This window comes from Rhopilema esculentum, chromosome 12 (genome assembly GCF_057945365.1).
Source record: "Rhopilema esculentum isolate cy_ngs chromosome 12, ASM5794536v1, whole genome shotgun sequence".
Classification (NCBI taxonomy): domain Eukaryota; kingdom Metazoa; phylum Cnidaria; class Scyphozoa; order Rhizostomeae; family Rhizostomatidae; genus Rhopilema; species Rhopilema esculentum.
Window position 1 is genome coordinate 1,955,016 of NC_142826.1, and position 21,332 is coordinate 1,976,347.

The 21,332-nt window shown below is 37.1% G+C and overlaps 1 protein-coding gene across 8 annotated transcripts in view; it reads left to right on the plus strand.

The window, feature by feature from the left end:
* The window catches only part of LOC135681250 (titin-like), a 133,134-nt gene that overhangs the window by 45,615 nt on the left and 66,187 nt on the right, over positions 1-21,332 (plus strand). For 7 of the 8 annotated variants that reach the window (XM_089111880.1, XM_065195617.2, XM_089111874.1 and 4 more), the window contains 17 exons: positions 461-640; positions 983-1,105; positions 1,464-1,655; positions 1,825-2,151; positions 2,673-2,795; positions 3,014-3,205; positions 3,880-4,200; positions 8,833-9,435; positions 12,917-13,161; positions 15,240-15,393; positions 15,763-15,948; positions 16,385-16,482; positions 17,035-17,101; positions 17,383-17,466; positions 18,722-18,856; positions 19,357-19,654; positions 19,971-20,243. In XM_089111880.1, the coding sequence (XP_088968006.1) occupies positions 461-640; positions 983-1,105; positions 1,464-1,655; positions 1,825-2,151; positions 2,673-2,795; positions 3,014-3,205; positions 3,880-4,200; positions 8,833-9,435; positions 12,917-13,161; positions 15,240-15,393; positions 15,763-15,948; positions 16,385-16,482; positions 17,035-17,101; positions 17,383-17,466; positions 18,722-18,856; positions 19,357-19,654; positions 19,971-20,243 (3,601 nt within the window). Of the gene's footprint in view, positions 1-460; positions 641-982; positions 1,106-1,463; positions 1,656-1,824; positions 2,152-2,672; positions 2,796-3,013; positions 3,206-3,879; positions 4,201-4,546; positions 6,524-8,832; positions 9,436-12,916; positions 13,162-15,239; positions 15,394-15,762; positions 15,949-16,384; positions 16,483-17,034; positions 17,102-17,382; positions 17,467-18,721; positions 18,857-19,356; positions 19,655-19,970; positions 20,244-21,332 lie in introns of those variants that run through there. The other variant, XM_089111879.1, reaches the window with a different exon arrangement.

Genomic DNA, 21,332 nt, shown 5'->3' on the forward strand with positions numbered 1-21,332 from the left:
GTAGATAGTCTGTTCACTAAGGACTGATTTCTTTGTGTGCAAAACTGAACGTAAATTTTACAACTCAGCATGAAATAGAAGGCCTAGAATTTATACGTAAGTCCTTTCAACGACAGCGAAATGTTGTGCATAGTTTCTTTTCCATCGACAACAAAAATTTATTAATATTCTTTGCTACTGCTTATTTCTTTCCACGAAAAGTTGGCTTTGCTTATCTCAAGCTTGAAATTTCCATAAAATCTACATATTTTAATATTCAAGTGGTTTTATCATTTTCAGTTTTAGAAAATTTTCTTCCACTTGACATCTACATTTGTGTTTCTGTATTTGAAAAGTCTAACTTTGAAAAATTTAAAAGTGTGAAATTTCAACAGAAACATTGATCCTTGATAACTACACAATTTCCACCTAGGTTTTGTTGCAGGGTATCGTTTGTCTAAACTTGATTCTCTTCATCTAGTGTCCACAAGAAGAGAGCCTGGACCGAGATCTCCCTGCGCAGCACGTGATCAATCACCTCAGCAACATTGCGGAGCACGCAGTACACCTTGATGAATTGTGGGAACAAAGAGAAATGAAGTTGAAATCACACAAAAGATTTAGCAGTCAGTTCTTTGATTTTGAGAAAGAAATCAGAAAGGTATTTTTTTCAAATAATAGTCTAACCTACATAATAGTTTCTCTCTCATGTTTTGATATGTCTCTTAGTTATTTATTCGAAGTAAGCTAAAGGAGAGACCATTTGCTGCAGCAGTTTTTGCATGTCACCATTTTCTCCAATCCCGATAAACATTTCAGACCTTTTTTTCTTCATCCTATTTCTGGCGATGATGGCCAAAGAATGTACTTTAGAAGAATTTGTATTCAGGAATCAATCGTTCCTTTTGTGAAATTATGGTATAAATCCCTAGTCTTTGATATGTAGAAACGTTTATTGGGCAATGGAAGCAGCATTTTTTAAAGATCAAATACTGTTTTGTAGGTTATAACTTGGATTCATGAGCAAGGCGAGAAGCTTTTCCCTATTCGGGTCGAGTTTGAAGGTTTGATTACTACCCAAAAAGCATTGCAAAGCACTCTTGTTGAATTTGAGGAATCAGCTCAGGTAGGCATTCAAAATTATTTGTTTTCAGTTGCTATCGTCATTATCATTTTTTCACAGGGCTTGATTAACTGTTGAATAAACTGGCTTATTAAACGTTTTTCCAAATACCACCTTCAGGGTATTTCCCAATCTACCAGTTCTAATTCTACCATCAAGCAATTCTGTTTCAACGGAGCCCATTTATGCATTGATTAGTGTGCTCTTTCTCTCTTAGTCTTGTCTCCGTGCTCCTTTTTCTTTTGTATAGATGATGACAAGGGAGGGATCGAGCTAATCGTACCGGTAACCTATAGCTTTCAGTACACATATCGCACTTACAAAGAATGGTAAATATAATCAGGAATCCATTTGATCCTAGCGAGCGAGCAAAGAAGTCGAAGACCACATAACAGCAGCAGAGGGTCTCGCATTGATGAATGTTGATGACAAAGAGGCTGTACAGATAGTCACAAATGAGCTGCGAATGGCACACGAAAGATTTAAAAGCAAACTTACCAAGCACCAGGCTTTCTTATCACAGTGCCTAACATTCTACGCAAGTGCCGAGAAGGTAAGCGAATAGCTTCGATCGGGAAAGACTCGCGCCATAAATCCTTATAGATTGCGAAGATGGCTTAATTTGATATGCTACACAAATTTTGGTTTTGTGTTTTGATAGGATTTCCTCTGGTATGGTATACGAAGTTTTATTTGGATTCTTAATGCATATTACTTTTCAGCTTACGTCACATATAAACAAGACCCTGCGCGACTTCGCAAGCGAAAATCTGCCTCACGATTCAATATCAGCAAAGCAGATGCTACAAGAACATATCTCCAGTTACAAGATTGTGGAGGAGCTTTTCAACCAAACAGCTGATCACGGAAAGGATGCATTACAGGCCGCTGGAGAGGAGGAAAGCTTTGGTTATCAGAAAGAGGAAATCGAGAAGTTGATTGCAGTCTCGCATGGAAAACGAGACGAATGGGAAGGCCTTTGGGAGGCACATCGAAGGAGATTGCAAGAAAGTGTTGATATTTGTCATTTTGAGCAAGATATAAACCAGGTTAGAAACTTGTTTAAGCGGGTTCCCTTGCTCTATCAAATTAATGAGAAGTTGCTATGGGTGGATAGTCTGTTTTTATGATGTTGATTGATGGCTACAGTCCTGATAAAGTACAATGTTATATCTTATTAGAAAGGTTCTATCTATATTCTTGTAATATAGCTGGTATTAACAGCTGGTTGCAAAGGTTATTTACAAGGGTTTTCGAAAGCTTGATATATTGTTCTTAAACGCTGATATGAAAAAATACAGTGTCTCATTGAGTTGGATATTTCCTTCAGGCAGTTTGTTTTAAAGAAATTCTGATCGTGCTTTGATCAACATAATAGCTCAGATTATTTCAGTGAAACTTTGGCCTGCTTACAGAAAGCACTACTTTTGTATTTATCTCCCTTAAGGAAGCTCATTTTTTATGAACGTCCTTTGCGTAAAGCTACCATTTTCAGTGAAAATAAGTGGCTTTTTCTCAAATTCAAAAGCCTGAAATTTAATGGGATGAATAAAGGACTATTTACGTGCAGGTAAAGATGCTAATGGAGGAGCAAACACGACATTTACTGGAAGTAAACAAAAGGTTTGGGAATTCTTTGTTGTCAGCAGTGTCACTGTCACAGCAATCAGACACTTTCATGGAAGAGTTCAGGGTAAGCAAAGTGTAGGAATTAATTGTATATAATCGATTGTTCCAGATACTCACAATGATAATTGAGAAACAGTTTGAGAAGACATGATATTTCTTTTCTTGAAGAGGTAATTGAGAATAGGCTCTGAACTGAAAAGAGAAGTAATGTTCATCTCTTTGTTATTTAAATGCTTTTAGACGTATTTGTATTTCATTGTATTCATGTCTTATTTTATTTAGTTGACAGAAAAGCGTGTTAAAGATATTCGAGAACATGTCAATCATCTGACGAGCAGCCATCACCCCGAAGGAGAGCGTTTGAACCGAGAGGTTTCTGCGTTGGAACAGAGATGGGCCAAATTGCTGGAACTTCTGGCAGAGCATAGACAACTGCTTGAAGTTGCTGTTGATTTTTACCAGTTTTGTGAACAGGTTGGAAGCCATATTGCATTTTGCTAAACCTGATTTTGCTCGTCTTCCAAAAGGGAAAGTACCCCTCACCTACCTCAACAGAAAGGCAAAGTGATGACCCTATTAAAATCGATGAATTTAAGTGAATTTAAGTATTTCGGGACATATAAAACCAAGAAATGTTTCGAAATGTGCACAATCCTTTAAAACCCTTACAAATTGACTAAGATACAGCCCAACATGAGCAAATGCTATTTCTATACAAAACCACTTGGAATTTTTCATTTGTTTTTTAAAATTTATGAATCCGGTCAAAATCATATTTTGAAAGTTGGAAGATCTTATTTAGCTCTTTCCATGTATCCCAAGCACTTAACATTTAGTGTGAAGTTAATCATTTTATTTATCTCGATTTATTTTATAGTCGTTAATTCCTTAAAATTTGGGGTTAAACTTGAAAGTATTTCCAATATTTTTTGATTTATCGGAATACATATTTTGCAAAATAGTTCCTTTCCTTTTCCTGTCCCGTAAGGATCCACAGGTTAAGATCTACCATAAATTTTGAGCTTTGGAACTTGACATTTGGATCAAAATTCACATTTCATCACCCAAAGATAAATTCAATTATGTGACCATTAAGGTCATCATTCATATCATGTAAAAGCCATGTAAATCCCGAGGTTTGCTTTTAGGGTGAAACATGGCTGAAAGACGCCGTCCATTTCTTGAAACACACTAGACTCGAGGGGAAGAAATGTCGATCGAAAAATGACGTCTTGCAGCTAGTTGAGAACCTGGAAACATTTAGACGAAGTAATGTACAGATTCAGGATGAGCGTCTATCGAGCATAAACTTACTAGCGTCGACGCTACAAAATTCGGATGCAAAGAACCGCGCTACAGATCTTATAAACAAGCAAGATAAGATTGTGAAGAGGATTGTTAGTCTCGTTGAAAGTTTGCAGTCGAAAGCGGTGAAAATGGACGAATTGAAATCAAACGGATCCCATAATGTGAGTCTGAATTATTACCTTTCTAATGCACAAAGTACCCTCAGTTCGTGATTGTTTTGTTATGAAAGATGGGGGAGAAGGGGGAGAGGGGGGCGGTGGAGGGACATTTTGATAAATACTGTAGTCCCATTTTGGTTTTATTCCCATCGTAAAAAGCAGGTCCGTTGCTACAATGGAAAAAACGAAGAGTTTTAGCCATGTAAGGGTGCGTCGTCTGCCGATTTCTAGGTTTGTCGTCAAATAAGTGATGGCTGACCCACTTTGTCGGCAAATGGGGTCTGAGCAACCCCCACCCCCTCCCCCCGCCCATAAGCACAAATAGGTGTGTCATGCATCTACCTAAAATGTGTTTTCCTATTGAAGTTCCGGTTGAAATGCTTTCCTGTCAATTTTCAGTTTAAGCTAATATCGACATTATCATAAGAAATCATCAAATATTGTGCGGTATTTAAGAATTTGTGGTATTCCTAGCACTCAAGGATGCATTTTCCAGCAATGTGTCATTGTTTGATATCGCAGCTTGAGTGCTTTTACACCCATTTTCGTTTTAATAAGACGACAAGGATCTCAATCAAGCAAAGAAATTCGAATTAAACCATTTCATACTTTCAGTTCATGATTGCTTTACAATTCGACAAAGTTTGCATTTATCATTTTGCTTATTTCGCGATGTATTCCCTTTGAACAAGCCATAGACCATATGAATAACTCTACATGATTGTTTTCTGACAAGATTAAATCAAATGCTGTTAGAAACAGGGGGAATGACAGGATTTGTGATAAGCAAGTCTAAAGATCCCCAACCTATCTTTCTGTTATTATCATTCTTAAATCTTTGCACTGTCAATAAACATGGTTACTGTCTTTGAACTAAATAGGCCCAATAATAGGACAATTTAGATGACAGTTGTTTTAGAAATCTTGTTACTTTGAAATTCATGTTTCTGCAAAAATATGTTTCCTTTGAAATCCAATTATAGCTTTTATCAAAAACACACCCTTGTGGGAAAAGATGTCGCATATGTCAGACAAGGTGTAATTTAATCTTCGTGTTTTTGACTGAGAAGGGATATCTGGACTATCATATCTCCGCAGATATCATGATTATATTAATTAACTTATGGAGATTATTTGGTTAAGAAACGCAGAACATTCATTTGTTGTCAGTATTTGCTGGTAGATGACCAACGCCCATTTGTGATGTCATTTTGCATCTTTGTCTAGCTAGGGTTTTTCCCCTTTGAGAAATAACAACGAGTAATGTCTCATTACCTTTAATAAAGTCAATTCTCTTTTCTTTTTTCAATCTATAATTTCACGACAAAAATTTATCTGCTTTCTCAGACTTTCTGAAACATTTAAGTTTGACTTTAAACAATATTTTGTTGGTAAAAATTGAAAATGGCTTTGAGAAAAGAAACATTTCAAAACATGCTAAAGCTTTCTTCTGACTCTCATCAATGCATAAAATGTCAGAATGATGATCGAAATGGCAATGTAAAGATAGAAAATATTTTTACCCAGTTGTTTATCGACAAGCTAATCTGACACGTGAACCCATGAAAGATACGGTTGCACGAACAGTGCTGCTTGCCTGTAAAGTTATTACCTGTAACCAAAGGCGCTTACATACCCTTCTCCTCCCCCCGTTAAGTTGCCCCATTATTTTGCCAGACATTTGTTAAGAATTCATCTTTATTCGAAAGAAGCCCCAGTGCATCGATAGTAAAGGCTTAACGAATTAAAGGAGCTCATATTCCTGCCAAAGCCCCCTCCTCCTATCACATTATTTTTTATCTTATAGTATAAATAAGACCCAGTTAAATTTTCCCAGCCTTGAATATTTTGTATTGGGTGGAGTTCCTTTTTCCGATATCTAACCAAAGTCTTTCAAGTGATTCAATAGCTTAGCTATAATAGAGTAAAAACGAATTTTATGCGGGAAAGTGGTGACATGTGCAGAACACATCAAAGTTGTAAGAGTAATCCATTTTTTATTTTGGTCCAACCAAAGATTATCATATCTCAAAAGTGAATGGCCGCAAATGGCGTCTGATCGATAAGTCACCCAAACATAGCCATCACATTTTCTGCAAATTGAGGGACGTGCCCTGAATCAATAAAGTAACTGTAATCGACGAACCTAATCAAACAGACTATTTTCATGTGTTTGTTTTTGCTTTTGTCTGGACGTGCGTTTAGGCCGTAAGCACGTCAAGTCTTGTCCATTCAAATCAAGACCCTTTGCCTTGTGGATGGCCTCTCTACTACGGAACTAGTACGCATGGATACCTTGACGTTTAAAGTTCTTTTTAAAACACAGGTATTTCGTATCTCTGATTGGATTTTTTATCGGATTCTGTGTCCAGGTCAATGCTAGACTGCCTTTTATCGCTAAATCAGTTTTGGGAATTTTCAATAACGTAATGTAATATTTGAGCGAATATTTGACACGGAGAGAGAGGTTTGTGCATCTTTTTGTTTCAAATGCAATAAAGATAACTCTAAAGAAGTTTCGTTTTATCCATTTGATGACGAAGCTAAACCATTGGCCTAAGTAAATGATAAAGACTGTGCTTTGTTTTGAAGTAAACATTCATTGCAGATTGTTAATGTTGCTACTTGTTTTCTTTAAACAAGACTGGAGTTGCATTCGAACTTTGAGTTTCGTGGGATGTTATAGAACGTTCTGCCATTTGATCAATTTTCTTTGAGAACTTCATTCAATCTTCATTTTGGTTCTTTGCAGTCCAAAAAACCGCTTAACATTTGGTACTGTTTTCTTCTATGTTCAATCAAATTGCAAACCAAAAAAAATCTAAGACCAGATTCAGAAAACCTGACGGGAGGTTGTTCAAAAGGGGCGGGAGGATGTGGATTTAGATGAAAAAGACAACAGTTAAAGCCTCTTTCAAACATGTCCATATACTGCCTTCTTTGTTTTGCAAATGTCTTCTTTCTATATTTCATTTAAGTTTTAACCAATCTTTATGATTGTATCGACATAATGACATTACCGAGCAAAATAAGCGTATTAAAATTTGTATCGATTGTTATTACAATTCATATCGAGTACTCTCGAGCTCGAACTAATCGCCACCGCTCATTGATTTTCGAAAAAAAATCAAGCCACGACAGCTTTATTTCCGAACTTTTCCAATTTATCAATTATTATTTTGTAAGGTGTATACAACAAACTCGTCGTAGCGTAAGGAGTCGCATCGAGACCAAAACGAAAGAGAAGGCACTATTAAAATTGAATATTTTTCTGTTATGTTTTAAAAACGTTATTCTATTTTTATAAACCAGCGTCATTTTTAAATTCCTTCTGTTTCCAAATAAAAGGGACTCTGTTTGCGATTCACCCTGTTAATTATTATTTTGAAAACTTTTCACTCATCCTTTTTATTTCAGATTAAGGGTTATTCTGCCTTGCTTCTGTCGCCAAGTCCTTGCTGTCTCTTAAAAAAAGTAGCTTATTTTCTTTTCCAGTCTACTTTGAACTTTCCCTTGGTTTTTCTGCACACTTTATTATCTTGTCGTTGCCTTTGGGTGTTTGGGCTTTTATAACTCACTAAGTTCGCCCTGAAAATACACGATATTTTTCTTATAGCGAATTATATTGGATCACAAGGGATGCCTCAGAATCCTCTTATAACTTGCCCACTCTAGATCCTCATCATGTTTATCATGTTACGATTTTAAGGTTCTCCACAATCAGTGCTTGCCTTAGTGTTCTTTTGTTGAGGATACCAAAATGAGTTTAATTTTGAATAATTCAAGTTCCGTTCGGTTTAGTAAGATTAAAAACCTTCCTGTCTGTCTGTCGTTTTTAATTATTTAAATTTCCAATCAGTTTTAATGTTTTCAATTTTCGATGTTTTTACCAAACCCCTTACAGAATATCTAATTTTTCAACGTATTCAAATTTTAAAAGTCAGTTCAGGGTTTTAGTATCAGAAAACCTTCTTATCTCTAGGATGTTATACGTAAACGAGCTGAAAATGTTCAGTTTGCAGGGAGCTATTAACTCCATACTTTCCTGCTTTCCCATAACTTCTTGTCGAAACGCAGAATCATTTTTGTGAAGCAATTAGCATTGCTTTCTAACAAGCGCCTTCACTCTCGTTTAAGTATACCCCATTAATGTTTGAAAAGGGTACCCCAGGAAGATTAAACCGCGCGGATTAGCGCCCACAGAAAAGGCTTAAAATCAACCGCGCGGCGTCTAATTAAAGCAATACTTTATTGGAATATCAACAAAAGTTGATTGTTCCCCTCTTCAGAACTCTGTTGACAACATTCAAAGATGCAAGCACCACCTCGTGTAATAACGTCTTGCCTGCAGCTCTTTTTGTTTATGTTTACCGCAAGAGGTCATTGTTTTATCAGCATTTTTTTAAAGTTTCTGCCAATTTATCCACACCAACAAGATTATAATTCTTTACATTACAAGATCAAAATGCTCGAATGCATTTTTCGGATTCTTTTTCGGCAGTATGCTAACACAGAACGAATAATCGAAACTCTGTTTGAATATCTGAGTTTATATCTAGTGTGTTTATTCCTTGAGGTTTATTCTCATTGTAATCATCACAACTAATGTCTGAAGAGTTCTTAATTGTCTATTAGATCGAAAGTGAGGGCGAATCCTCAAATTCTGACGAGGAGTTGATTTTAGAAGACGGCCTACAACAGTTGGCAGTTGATTCTTCGTCGAACCAGATCATTGCGACGAACGTTGACTTTCCAGTCGAAGGTGGTCAGGTTATTTCGTGGGATGACGATCTAGAATATGGCTCGGTGAAGCGCCCAAGGCTGTCTGTCGCAGTCAAGAGTGGACTAGAAATATCACAAGATGCCCAGGCTAGGATCACCCCTGTTATTCAGGATGAAATGGAAAAGTTCTTGCAAAGTGGTACAGCAACATTTGTTACGCAAGGCCCGGAACCCGTTACGTTGAAAATAAATAACATTGCAGGACAGACACTTGTCCCCCTGACTCTGCAACAGCAGGGCACTGCCATTACAGAGCTGCGATCGTCAAACCAGGGGGATTTCTCAGTGTTAGGACCGTATGTGAAAAGAGAGGTTACTGTTGAGACAGATTACAATGTGGAGGCTTCACAACCGGAGCCATTGCCGATAAAAGATCCTGCGGCTGGAGGGTTTCTAGTGACAAAGAGGAAAACATTGAAAACGACTACCAAGGAAGTTACGACAACTATCAAGCAGGTTTGTTATTTTGTTTTAGTTCTCTTTTGATCGAAGCAAAATAATCTGCATATTGACCACTGCGATAGAGAAGTATTTGATCAACTGCTACAAGAAAAATTTTGATTGGCTTTTCTTTTGCTTCTGAGAAAGTTTTGAAAACTCTCGTTTGCTACGAAGTGAAATGAGAAGAATATATATCTCCTTTGTAGTGAAGTTGTATTTATTCATTGATGCCACCCGATAAAGGTGTCACTATAAAGTCTATTCAGAATCACTGTTATTTGTTTCCTTAACCCAACGCCGTCGTAAAGATTGAGAAAAGATGTGCACCTTTATCGCTATGCGGAAAGAAAACTATTTTTGTTTACAATCGTTTCACGAGAATTCGGATAATATAAACAATTTCGTTATCAAACATTTTGTTTTGACCCAAGGCAGTGATTCTACACTAGCTCTGACACAGTCAGTGGTCACGCAATTTTTGCAGCGATTTCCATCCTTTATTATGAAATTTCTCTCTCATAAAGAGCATCTCTCAACCAAGAAATTTGATATTCAACCACAATCTTACCCTTGCTTGTGTCATTTGTCAGTGCTTATTTTAAGACCCCGCTTTATGGTTTGCGATTAGTGGCATTAGGTTTTTTAGAGATTATTCGTTTTTTGCTTCATTACATTTTGCCCAAAGAGCTAGGAATATCTGTCCCGTTTACTTTCTGTCTGTCAGGTAAGCGTTTATCCCCTTGTTTCCATTGAACTGTACACAACAGACTCCAGAGTCTTTGAACCTGAACTCTACGTTACCGATGATTCGAGCCAATCTCTTGTTTCCCTTAAGTTATTAATGTCAACGCTTATCTTGAATTTCCATTTATTCGAACGCGTTTTTTCCCTTGGAACTTGTAATAAAGGGAAGTCGACTGTCGCAATCTGTCTGTATGACGTTTAATTACTTTGTATCTGCTTTTTACCGTTGTATAACGTTAAGGTAATATTGTCAACAGACAGTGACGGATTTAAGGGGGGGGGGCAACTAGTAGCAGTTGCCCCTCCCTCAACGAGTTGAAGCAAGTCTGGCGCCCCCTTTTTTGGAAATTGTGCGCCCCTTTTGAAGAATGAGAATCAGATGGAAAAGGTTCTGGGACCGATAGGTTAATTTGCTTCAAGGACTACCTCAAGGTTATGTTGTTTATTCTGAAAATGGATCTGAAATTGTTGTATACAGTGTACTCTCGTAACCAATTTTTGAAAATTTTTCAGCGCCCCCACTTCCAACTGCCCCTTCTTTAAATTTGCTCTGGATCCGCCCCTGTCAACAGATTTGATATTGGAAAATCTTCACAGTAATGGGCTTTCATTGCACTGGCTGGTGAAAATTCTCTAAACCAAGGAAAAACATACTCCAGAGGGTTTTTTAACCATCTGTAAACGATCTAGACTTGACTTTTAAAATTAGAGGCTATATTATATTGCCTTACAGAGCCCACTATTGTAGATATTTGGGTCGTTACATTTCTGTGGCGCAGATTACCTTTGATTTTGCCCAGGAAGACTTTGGTCTAGACTCATTGAAAGTGTCCCTTCCTTTGCAAGATACCCGTCATTCTTTTTGGCCACTTTATGCTCTAGATCAGTTTTCCTGAGGGGATCTACGTTAGCAGCACATATTATGAATTTCTGAACGGTTAATAATCTTTAGTGTCAAATTAAATTCAAATGTCTTTTAACAAACGGTTTTGAATGACTGGGAAATCTGATTTTTGTTATTGAGGCCCACTCCTAACTGGTGTTTAGTTACTAGGCGTATCGTTTTGAGTTCATCGCTTCCTGGTAATTTTCATTGTGTGCTGTTGTGTATCAAACCAGTGTAGATTTTATATGGTAAAGCTCTGGTTTCAGTGGCTTTAGGAAATAACTATGCACGTGAAAGTGTTGTTGAGGTCTTAAACTGTATTCAGTGGTCGCTCATATTACACTTTTTCAAGCTATTGAAAGAACTGCTAGAATTAGTACATGCTCGATAACAGTATATCGTACAATGCACAGTGCAGATTAAATGTTTATTATCTTCTTTGCTGTTCCACACATGCAAATAGGATTAAGGCAATTAAAACTGTCTGAATCTGTGCTCGTTTAGGATGCTAAAGCTATCGCAGTTTCGTCAAGTACCTATTCAACACCTGTAGTTTCTTGGATGCTAAGTTAATGTTTCTGGAAACTGTAGCTTTTTGAAGGGGTTGTTTCATTATTAGACGTGACAGAATATCAGCACTGTAAGTTTTAACCACGACAAGTTCGGTAAAAGTCATTGTATAACAAAACCAACTGCACATACCTCTACTGGTGGGCCATATAGAACCTGTATTTTTCTTTAAGTAACAAATGTGCCATGTGAATTACCCGCTCTAACTTGAAAAGTGCAAGTTCAAGACCACATTGTTTCCCTAGCGCCTTTTAATTTGTCAGATTGCTTCAGTACATACAGGGAAATTTGCTTCTGAGTTTTCGACCAAACAGTTTTGCAGTTTGAATCCAAGAAGCGCAGTCTAGTACTTTGGTGCCAAATCTTTTCTAAGATCAGAAAGCCTTGAAAATTTTCTCATCGAATCACAGCTCGAGCTCTCGACGTTACCACACCTACCATACCAAACCCAGCTCGTGGTTTAGTTGATCTCATTTTGGACCTTTGGTTTGGCTTTGCGATTATATCTTGTGGCCAAAGATTGCTTAAGCAAGATTACCTCGGTATGGCAGTTAATTCATTAATAACAGTCACCGAGTTATTTCAAAATCAAATAAATGTGATTATTGGATTAATATGAAATTTGTCGCTAGAATTATTTTCTTGAAACTTATTTTCTGGTTGTTTTTGCTTTGTTTCTGTAGCCCATCGCATTAACGTGTTCATAGAAGTCTAGATGTCTTTGCTCTGCTTCCAATAGCATATACTAGCCTTCTGTTTCTCGGTTGCAATGAGGGGGAGAGAGGATCAAACCAGTTTGCCCTTTCCATGCAACATCACTGTTATACTGTCTCAACTATTATAAGCAATCATAATATTTATACCTGGGTCAAACAGACTCGGAACTTAATGGCTGAAAACTGTGCTGTGCTAAGAAAACTTTTGACCACACCCAATGCCTTTTACACATATTTTTTACACATAAGTTTTGATGTTTATCAAAATCTTGCTTATTTTGATAAAGGAATAAGGAACGTCCATTTTTGTCTCTGCTTTCTACTTCTCTAGATTCTCCAGTTAGGATCATCTTGTCTGTTGCAAATAGAGCTTTTGGGTTGATAAATCCTAATTAAATTACCTTGTGACCCAGAAAAAAATATCTGCAGTGATCTGAGCGAAAAACGACCGAAATTTCTGCAAATTCCTTGGCATAGCTGACTTGAAAAGTGTGATCATAGTCGGTTTCTTCGATAATTAACCGACAGAGTAGATAAAAAACTAGCCTGGTATCGGTAAATGTACTGTTTGTTTTTCTAGGAGATAAAAACTGAAATGGAGTTCGTCCATGTCGAATCTGAGGAGGACTTGCCTCGAAGGCTTGGTTTGGTTGACCAGGACACAGATAAAGTTGGCATCTCAGTGTCATCGATGTACAGTATCGAACAGAACAAGTATCAGCAGAGTGATGATAAAAAAGCTTTGGTGTCGTGTCTCGAGCAAGACATGAAGGAAACCAATGAAAAGATATGCAGAAATATCGAGGATGTTCTCTACGAAGACAGGTATTTCACTTACAGTTAATCTCAGCAAAAGAGAACCTAATAGTTCAGTAGAAACCTCTAAAATGTCCTTTCTTGATGAAGCGCCTTGTTTTTAAGAATCCTATCTGCCCCCTTAAGTTTATTTTGATTTTTTGCCCCCTTAACTGTCTGTTGTCACAAGACACCCCTATCGCCAGGTAACACTGACCAAGTTTGTCGTCAAAATACACATTTAGATAAAAATTTAATGGAGGAAAACCTTTCAATTACCGTAGTCATCTTCAGAACAACCCAAACCTGGATCAAGAAGATTAGATTTTTTCGGGATTTACCCGAAGTTTTTTTGCGCAGTCCCCTTTTTCAAAGATGCATCTGTATGGAAGTTAGCTTTGTGTGAATGCGTTAAGAAGAACTTCTGTCTGCTGAATGCAAAGTACTCATGACTTCCAAGGTATTAAGGGGAGCTGATAAAAGTAGAAGGATCTGTATAAAAGATATATAAATGAATAGGTGTGTAAATGTAATCTTTGGTAGGCTATCACAATTAAACATGAATTTGGTAGAGATTTTGTAGGCTACCAACATGACTTCGGTAAAAAGAACTATTAAAACCAACGGTGTTCCAAAGGCTTTCTAATAAAATGAAATCATTCTGAAGAACTCTGTTCGTTGGGGCTTTTCAGTTTCCTGCTTCAAATGCCTGCATAACATCGTTGTGTTTTTGGTTGAAGTTGATGATCTTAGATAAAGTGATTCTACCTGTTTTATCATGGCCGAAAAGCTTGTTGCAGACGTTGAATTGACAATCGGAGCATTGACAAAACTTGCTCCAAAGCAAAAACTTGTGGTCATAAAATCAGCCATGCGAACATGTCAATTACGAATGAAAACAACAGCACGAAGTGCTAAAGAGAAAACATGAATAAGAAAAAAGACATTGCATAAATGCAAGAGTGTGTAAGGCGTTTTGTTTGCGATTCTTTTTGAGCTTGTTGCTGTTTATTTTGCACCATTGATAATCTCAAGGCAGGACTTGCCACTATGATATCCGAGCATTCACGAGAGCTGGGAGAACTGTTTTTCAGTTAGTTGGGAAGCTGTTAATTGGGTTTTTTAAGATTTATCGAGGGTGGATACGTAGAGCGTTTCTTCGGATTGTGGCTTGGGAAGTTAATTTTGGTTTTCAGATCTTTAATATTGAGTTATTACAAAATGCTATATTAGTAATGCTATGCTATCACTGATTGCATTTATTGACTAAGCGAAACAAAGATTAGATAAATCATCTTAGGCATTTTTCGAATGTCACATGTAATCAGTCAAGGTGCCACATACCTTGTGTCATTTCCGTTGAGGAGCATTTAGCTGTTCAAATTATGTGCAGACAAGTAGTACAGTATCAATCGTATTTCTTGTTTTTAATCATAGTTAAATGACTGTTTCCTAATTAAGTTAAAGAAAACAAGTGTATCAGGGCTGAAATAGTCAACACTGCGCATCGCAGAATGAAATGATTAAGGGCTGGTTAGTGTCGGGAGGGGCGATGGGGCTATCTTCTAAATTGGTAAATGTTGCATTGACTGGGATATCGTATCACGCCAGTGCAATAGAAAATATTTGCTTGATATCGTTAGTTACTGATACTATCCTTGATGGCGGTTTTGGAAGATGAATGGTCGTTTAATTTGATTTGAGTGTGGTAGAACCTAGACATATACAGGATCATACTTCAGCTAGTCTCAAGGGCGAGAAAAGGAAACGTTCAATTTTTTTAAGAATAGCATGTCCAGGGTTTCGGATTTTGACGTCGTTAAGTCAATACTGAACAATTTGTCGAATAACCCCAATCTCACTTTCCTCTAGGCAATTTTAATTCTGCTCTGTCCTCCAAATATATCTTTTTAGAAAATATAGCTTTCGTTGAAATATTTGCCATACTGATTTGGGCTTTTTTGAAAAAGTCAAACTGTTTATCGAATGTTGCCATAAATCGAAAACAATGTAATTTGTTTCCCATTAGCAGGGGTTAGTATAGTATAGACTAAGACAATGTTTGGGGCTATATTTTGTTTAAAATTATCTTTGCTTTATTCCATTAGGAAGCTAGATTACGACCTGAAAGACGTAAGGCATTCTCCTCTCCAAGCGATACAACCATCTGGAGATCAAGACAGTCGAAGAAAGTCGAACGAAAGCAGGAAGTTCCGTATTAATGCCAAAGACTCGAACAACAGGGATTTGCTCACAAGACAGGTTATTTCAAGCTTTTTGCTTATTCACATTTTAAACACGTGGTGAATTGAATTAGAAAAAGCTGTTACATCAGGTTCTTTTCGAAGTTCAGTCTGCGAACATCCCCACAACTCCTCTTGTGTTTTTTATCTTCCATCTGCCTTGCAGTTTGAGGGACTCCTTTGAAATTCTCTGTTGAATGCTGAAATACTGTTGTGTGTTGGAAACTCGCTGTTTATGTCCCCTCTGCGCCAATACTTCTTCTTCTTAGATTGTTTTCATTCCTATGTATTTTTAAACTCAAAGTGACCATTTTTAAAATATCTTGTCTTCGCTCACATGTATAAAGGGGCTCAATAACACTTTTCTTTTGATATTCTTTTTATGCAGATACCAAAAGCTGCATCAAAGCCAGGAGTGAATGCCCTGGTAGAGGTATCATTTCGGTTGGAAGATTCGGATGCTGTTATGGTGTATGCACAAGATGATGCAATCGATTCAAAGATTGTTGCGATTCTTGGAGAATTGAAGTTGGAAGAAAAGCGATATGTTGATGTTTTGGATTGCATATCGAAGGTAAAGGTTAAGCCTGATGCATTGTTGTGGTATGCACCTGCAGTCAGGTTTTACTCGTTTCGAATTACAACAGGCGTGTAGGAATCGGGGCACGTTTATACCTTATCGTAAAAGTTTGCCATTTTTAACATAAACCCCTTTTTGTTAAAACCAAGCTTTGGCTAGTTGCCCCTACGTCAATGACACTTTTATCTCGTTGTTCATGGCTGTGTTTTTAAGATTGTCGCACGAATTTGAATTGGACTGATTTAGTTTATTTTGGTTTCTACCACCTCGCTGGCTTTCAAAACCAGTAACAGCTATGTTTGATTTGGTTCGGAACATCCATAACATGGATCGAACACAAATGATCCAACACTGTGTTGAAAGATTACTTTGCTAACCTTTTTAGCTATTAGAGGTTGGCCGCATGAGTGAATTGCTCCTTTTTTTCTAGCATTTCATTGAACAAATGGCAGCCGCACCATTAAAACTACAAAAGCAAAGAGACGTCATTTTTAGGAATGTCAAGGATCTCCTTCTCGTTCACAAAAAGTATGTTGATTTCACCTTGATACTCCTTTGTTGATCTCGTCACTTATACCTTACCAGCAAAGTCTTATATCCTTTTCTTTTTCAACTACCTTAAGAGTCATTGCAGATTTGCAAACTGAAAATCTTATTTCGGACGATTTTTTGACTTCCTTTTGCCTGCTGAAATATTGTTTATATTGCCTTCGAGAAATATTTATCAACAGATCCCCTTTCTAGGATCCGTTTATCCCTGGTCCCTGCACTTTTTATCAGAGTATTCCCTCCAATTTTTGGTGCTACCTTTTTAAAATATCCTGCAAGTTGTCTAGCATCCTTCCCAATGTCTGTCTGAGACAAAGACGTTGGTTTCGCATCAGCCTCCTAACAAAGTTATTGATTTTTGAATCGGCCTTTCAACACTCCTAGGTTCGCTAACGTATTTCCTATATATTAAATGTAAATCTTCTGGGTATTTCCAAATCTTTGATTTTTAGCTTTTAAATGTTTTGTTGCTGTTTTGTCGTTCTTTTAATGTTTCCTGTTTTGTGATAATGTTTATTGTCATCTATTTAGCCATATTCTACCTGAGTTAGAGACGATCAAAGAACCAGACGAAATTGCTGACGTTTTTTTGAAAGCGGTACGTTTAGTTAGATCCTAGATTTCTTTACAGTTTCAATTATAATTGTATCAAAGATAACCCCTAATGAAATATGGTAGGAGCTTTTCTTGAATTTTCTAAAGATTTTCTTTGTGGAATATAAGAATTATTTATTTCTTTTTGTTTTGATATTTGTGGAAATGTCATTTTATGGCACATTAAGTATTTCATTTCGGAGCATTTTGTTCAGTTGGTTGATTAAATGTTTTGGCACAACATTTTCATCTCGTTGCTGATTAATTTTATTAACATCTCTACAGGAACCAAAGTTGAAAAAATATACGAGTTATATTTTGAAAGGCAAAGACGCCGAAGAAGCGCTTCAGTCTGTCTTGTTTTTCAAGGTAATGTATTAATATCTTGGTGTGACTGGTTCATAAGTCGGATTTCTTTTAGATTTTATCCTGGTACTTAATGAAATTTTTAATTCGAGGACTGATAACTTTATTGCGGAATAAGAAGTCTTTTCCTTCCCCTATTTAGTTTAGGTGCCCATTACTCTTCATCCACCTCGTCCTTAGCACCTTGTCCTCGTTCTTTCTTTCCTCTTAATCATTTTCTTTATTGCTTCTCATATGCATTCACCCTTACTGCGTTTCAGTTTTTTACGTTTTTGTCTTTATTTTTTTTGTTTCCTTCCCTCATTTTTTTATCTCCTCTCTCCCCGTTTCTTCTCCTGGTGTCAGTTGCTATTAGCCCTTTGTATCTCAGCTGACTCCTGCGATAGCCTTGTTTCAACTACCTGCCTCGACTCCATCTTGTCTTTGCTGTATCTGGCTGCCATTTCTTCAGAAACCTGTCTCTTTCTAGAAAGTGAATTTGCTGTGGCTGTAATCCAGCTAGTTTTTGCATAGAATTATTTCTGGATTAGGCACATATTTTGTGTGCCCAAAAATACCACGGTTGCCCAACTCCCTACCTTTGGTATGCCACAACTTTCCACAATAATGAGTGACCCCAAATAAACTGCAAAACTCACTTCGTTATCTTCTAATGAATTGATGAGGAATTCGCTCTTGTCATGTTCTCCTGCGAAGTGGAAGCCCACAAAAATTGTTATCTTTGATACATTTTTTGTTAGCTATCTTCCATTTTGTCTTTTATCAGATCAGTTGACCATTTTATAGTATGTTTGTCTCGGAACGAAAAACTTAGCCATCGAACATAAGACATCATTTTACAAAGTTGGGCGTGTCCTTTTCCAAGCCTATATGAAATCAAACCAGAATAAGGGGTTAATTATAACCCATTATAACCAAGGGGGCTTTACTCCTCCCTATATCTTTTCCAGTAAGCCTTTTTCCAGTGTGCCATTGTCGCAATAGAATCTCCATATGGTCTTACCTGATAAAATATCGATCATTCGTAGCTAAGTGAAAATATTATGTTACTGTGGATGTTGCGCCGTTCAAGCTATATATCCTGCTGAAATGTAATTGTCTGTTTATCAATCTACCTTTCTGTCCAAACTCAACGATCTAAACTGATTAAAAGGCACTGAATGTTTATCCCGTTGTTGTTTATTTCTGGCAAACATTAACATCCTCGCAATGAATTGCAGCCGTGGCTTACCAGGATTTTTTTGATGTTCATTCACAGGATTGCAGTAAACATAAATTGACAATAAATGACCACCTGACGAGCCCACAGAAGCATCTTCTATTCTACGCAGTTACACTTCAGGATATCATAAAGTACAAAGAAGCAAAAGGAGAGAACACTGAACACTTGAAAGTAAGTGCTGTAGTTAATTATAGGCTGAAAGATTTGTCAAAGTCTTGTTCATTCCAAGGCAAATGAGCCGTAGCTTTCAGAACCTCTCTCCATTAAGTAAAGTTTGGCTTGGTATGGTATCAAAAATCTCGTTTTCGTTTCCTTCTTCCCCTTCTTCGCAGTTGTCGCCCATGTGGCTGTAAAATTTGTTATGCTCCTTGGTTTCTCAAAAAAGGATCTGTGGGGAAGACCCAAACTCGTATTATTTGATTTGCTATCTGGTTCCCAGTCTACATCATTGAATACAAGAACGATAATATCAAATGAAATAAAAATTCCAGTTACGATTCTCGACAGAATCTGCAAAAGTGTTTGTCGAAGCAATGCCAGATGCTTGGGTAACTTTTGGCATGCTTTCATTGTTAAAACATGTCATTTTTACTTTATCTTCATTTCAAAGTTGTCTCAAATGTGTATGCTAGTTCTGTATCATTTCTAAGATTTTTTTATCTCGCAATCAGGTTGCTGTGAACTTGATTCGAGGCTTGATGGGAATTCCAAAATTGGAACTGAAACAACCTGATGCCCAGCCGATAGCAAAGGCTCCTTCGCAACATACTGACGCATATATTGTAAGCAAAATGTACAGCCCTAAACGAAAGGATGAAATTAGCCTGGAAACAGGAAATACTGTCAAAGTGATTGACCAAAGGAACGGACGATATTTTGTGGAGACGTTAGACGGAAATCAGCGTGGCTGGGTGCCCGAGTTTTGCCTGCAGAAACAGGCAAAAGGAAACTTAAACACAAGAAATGACGGTAAGATAGTGGATTTGTGGTAATTTGTAATCAATGTGTTGTTCGCACGCTTTGTTGGATTCCTAACGTTTTTTACAGAATGTTTACATCTCTAAGTTATTCAATTCTTTTATTTAGTTAATTCACGACTTTATAACTAATCGTTTTGCTTCAGGCAAATCTTCTTATCAGTGCTAGGCCGTTCGTTGCCAAAAAATTTTGAACTGTCACTCAGGCTATATTGACAATCGTATACTAAGTAGTGTCTTAATTTGTCACATTCATCGATTGCTCTAATAAAGTCCCATTGATTTAGTTTACTTTTTTCACGTTGAAGGTATTGCTCCACTATTCACAAAACCTCTTGCAAAAACCATTGCTGGTGAAGGCAAAACTTGCCAACTCTCCGTGCACGTCAAAGGGGCCCCGCAGCCTGATCTTCAGTGGTTTCTTAACGGTATCCCTGTTCGCAAAGACAGCAGGCATAGTATTGGCAAAGATGGTTCACTCACGATTCGTCGGTTAAATGTGAATGATGAAGGAATGTACTCAGTAACTGCTTCAAATACACATGGTTCTGCCTCATGCAAAGCAGAGTTATACGTCGAAAGTAAGTTTGCTTTTTCCAAGTTTTACAATTTCATTTGACAAAGTCTTCAAAGTCACATGAATTTCTCGGTTTCCTAAACTTGGAGACGAAGAGTGTGTGTCTTTTCTGTCATGTGCTGAATCATCACTTTACTTGTCGCTTAGTCTTTCATTCTATGATTCAATTCTCTTTAGCAACATTCATAAAGTTTTCAATCCCTGAAACTTTTCCTTCTTGCTCTAATACACAGCGATTTGGGAAGTCTTTAAAGCGTCCAAAGGACTATAAACTGTTTCCCTTGGATACTTAAGCATGAATTCCTAAATTAAGTTTTCTCTTTAGCTAATCTGACTCTCATAAACTGATTCCCCTCTTCAAAGTTACCAAATTCTCAACAAGCATTTTTCTAACATACTTGCCATTTCATTTACCACAAACAGTTTCTCTTACAAAATCATCTATTATCAACTAAAATAGATTTACTTCGCTGTATGTTTACCTGCTCTAATCTTACTTTATTACTCTTTAGAAACAAATCATGCTGAACCGCAGGGCCCCCCAAGAAGCCATTTACCTAATAAATGAAAATGTTCTATTAACTAATGTTGGTAAACATAAATTGCAAACAGGACTTGCGGCTGGTGAAGACCGAGAGTCTTATTTTCCTTTCACCACATATATGTTTATTATTTTCCTTTCAATACAGATAACACTACAAAGCCAAAAGAGCTGAAAGATTTAAAAATTTCATGGACGTTTATACAATCTGTTGATTTGAAGGGTGAATAAAACCTAACTCCCCCACTGCCCTCGCCTGTTGTTCCTTTCTGCCTCCCTACCTTCATCTACTTTTCAATTTTCCCATTTTCTTCATTTTATTTGCACGTTGATTATAAGTCTTAAAAACATTTTTTTAATGTTGTTACAAAATCGCCAAAGAAATAATCATTCTTCTGAACATTTGTCATTCTTACATTTGCAACCCGCCACTTTTACCAAATTTTTGATGATAGACATTTTCATAACTACCAGTATAGGGCCATATCGGATCTCTTGCAAGCCTAGTGGTTTTAGGTTGAATATCATTCAAGGGGCACTTGCTGCACTTGA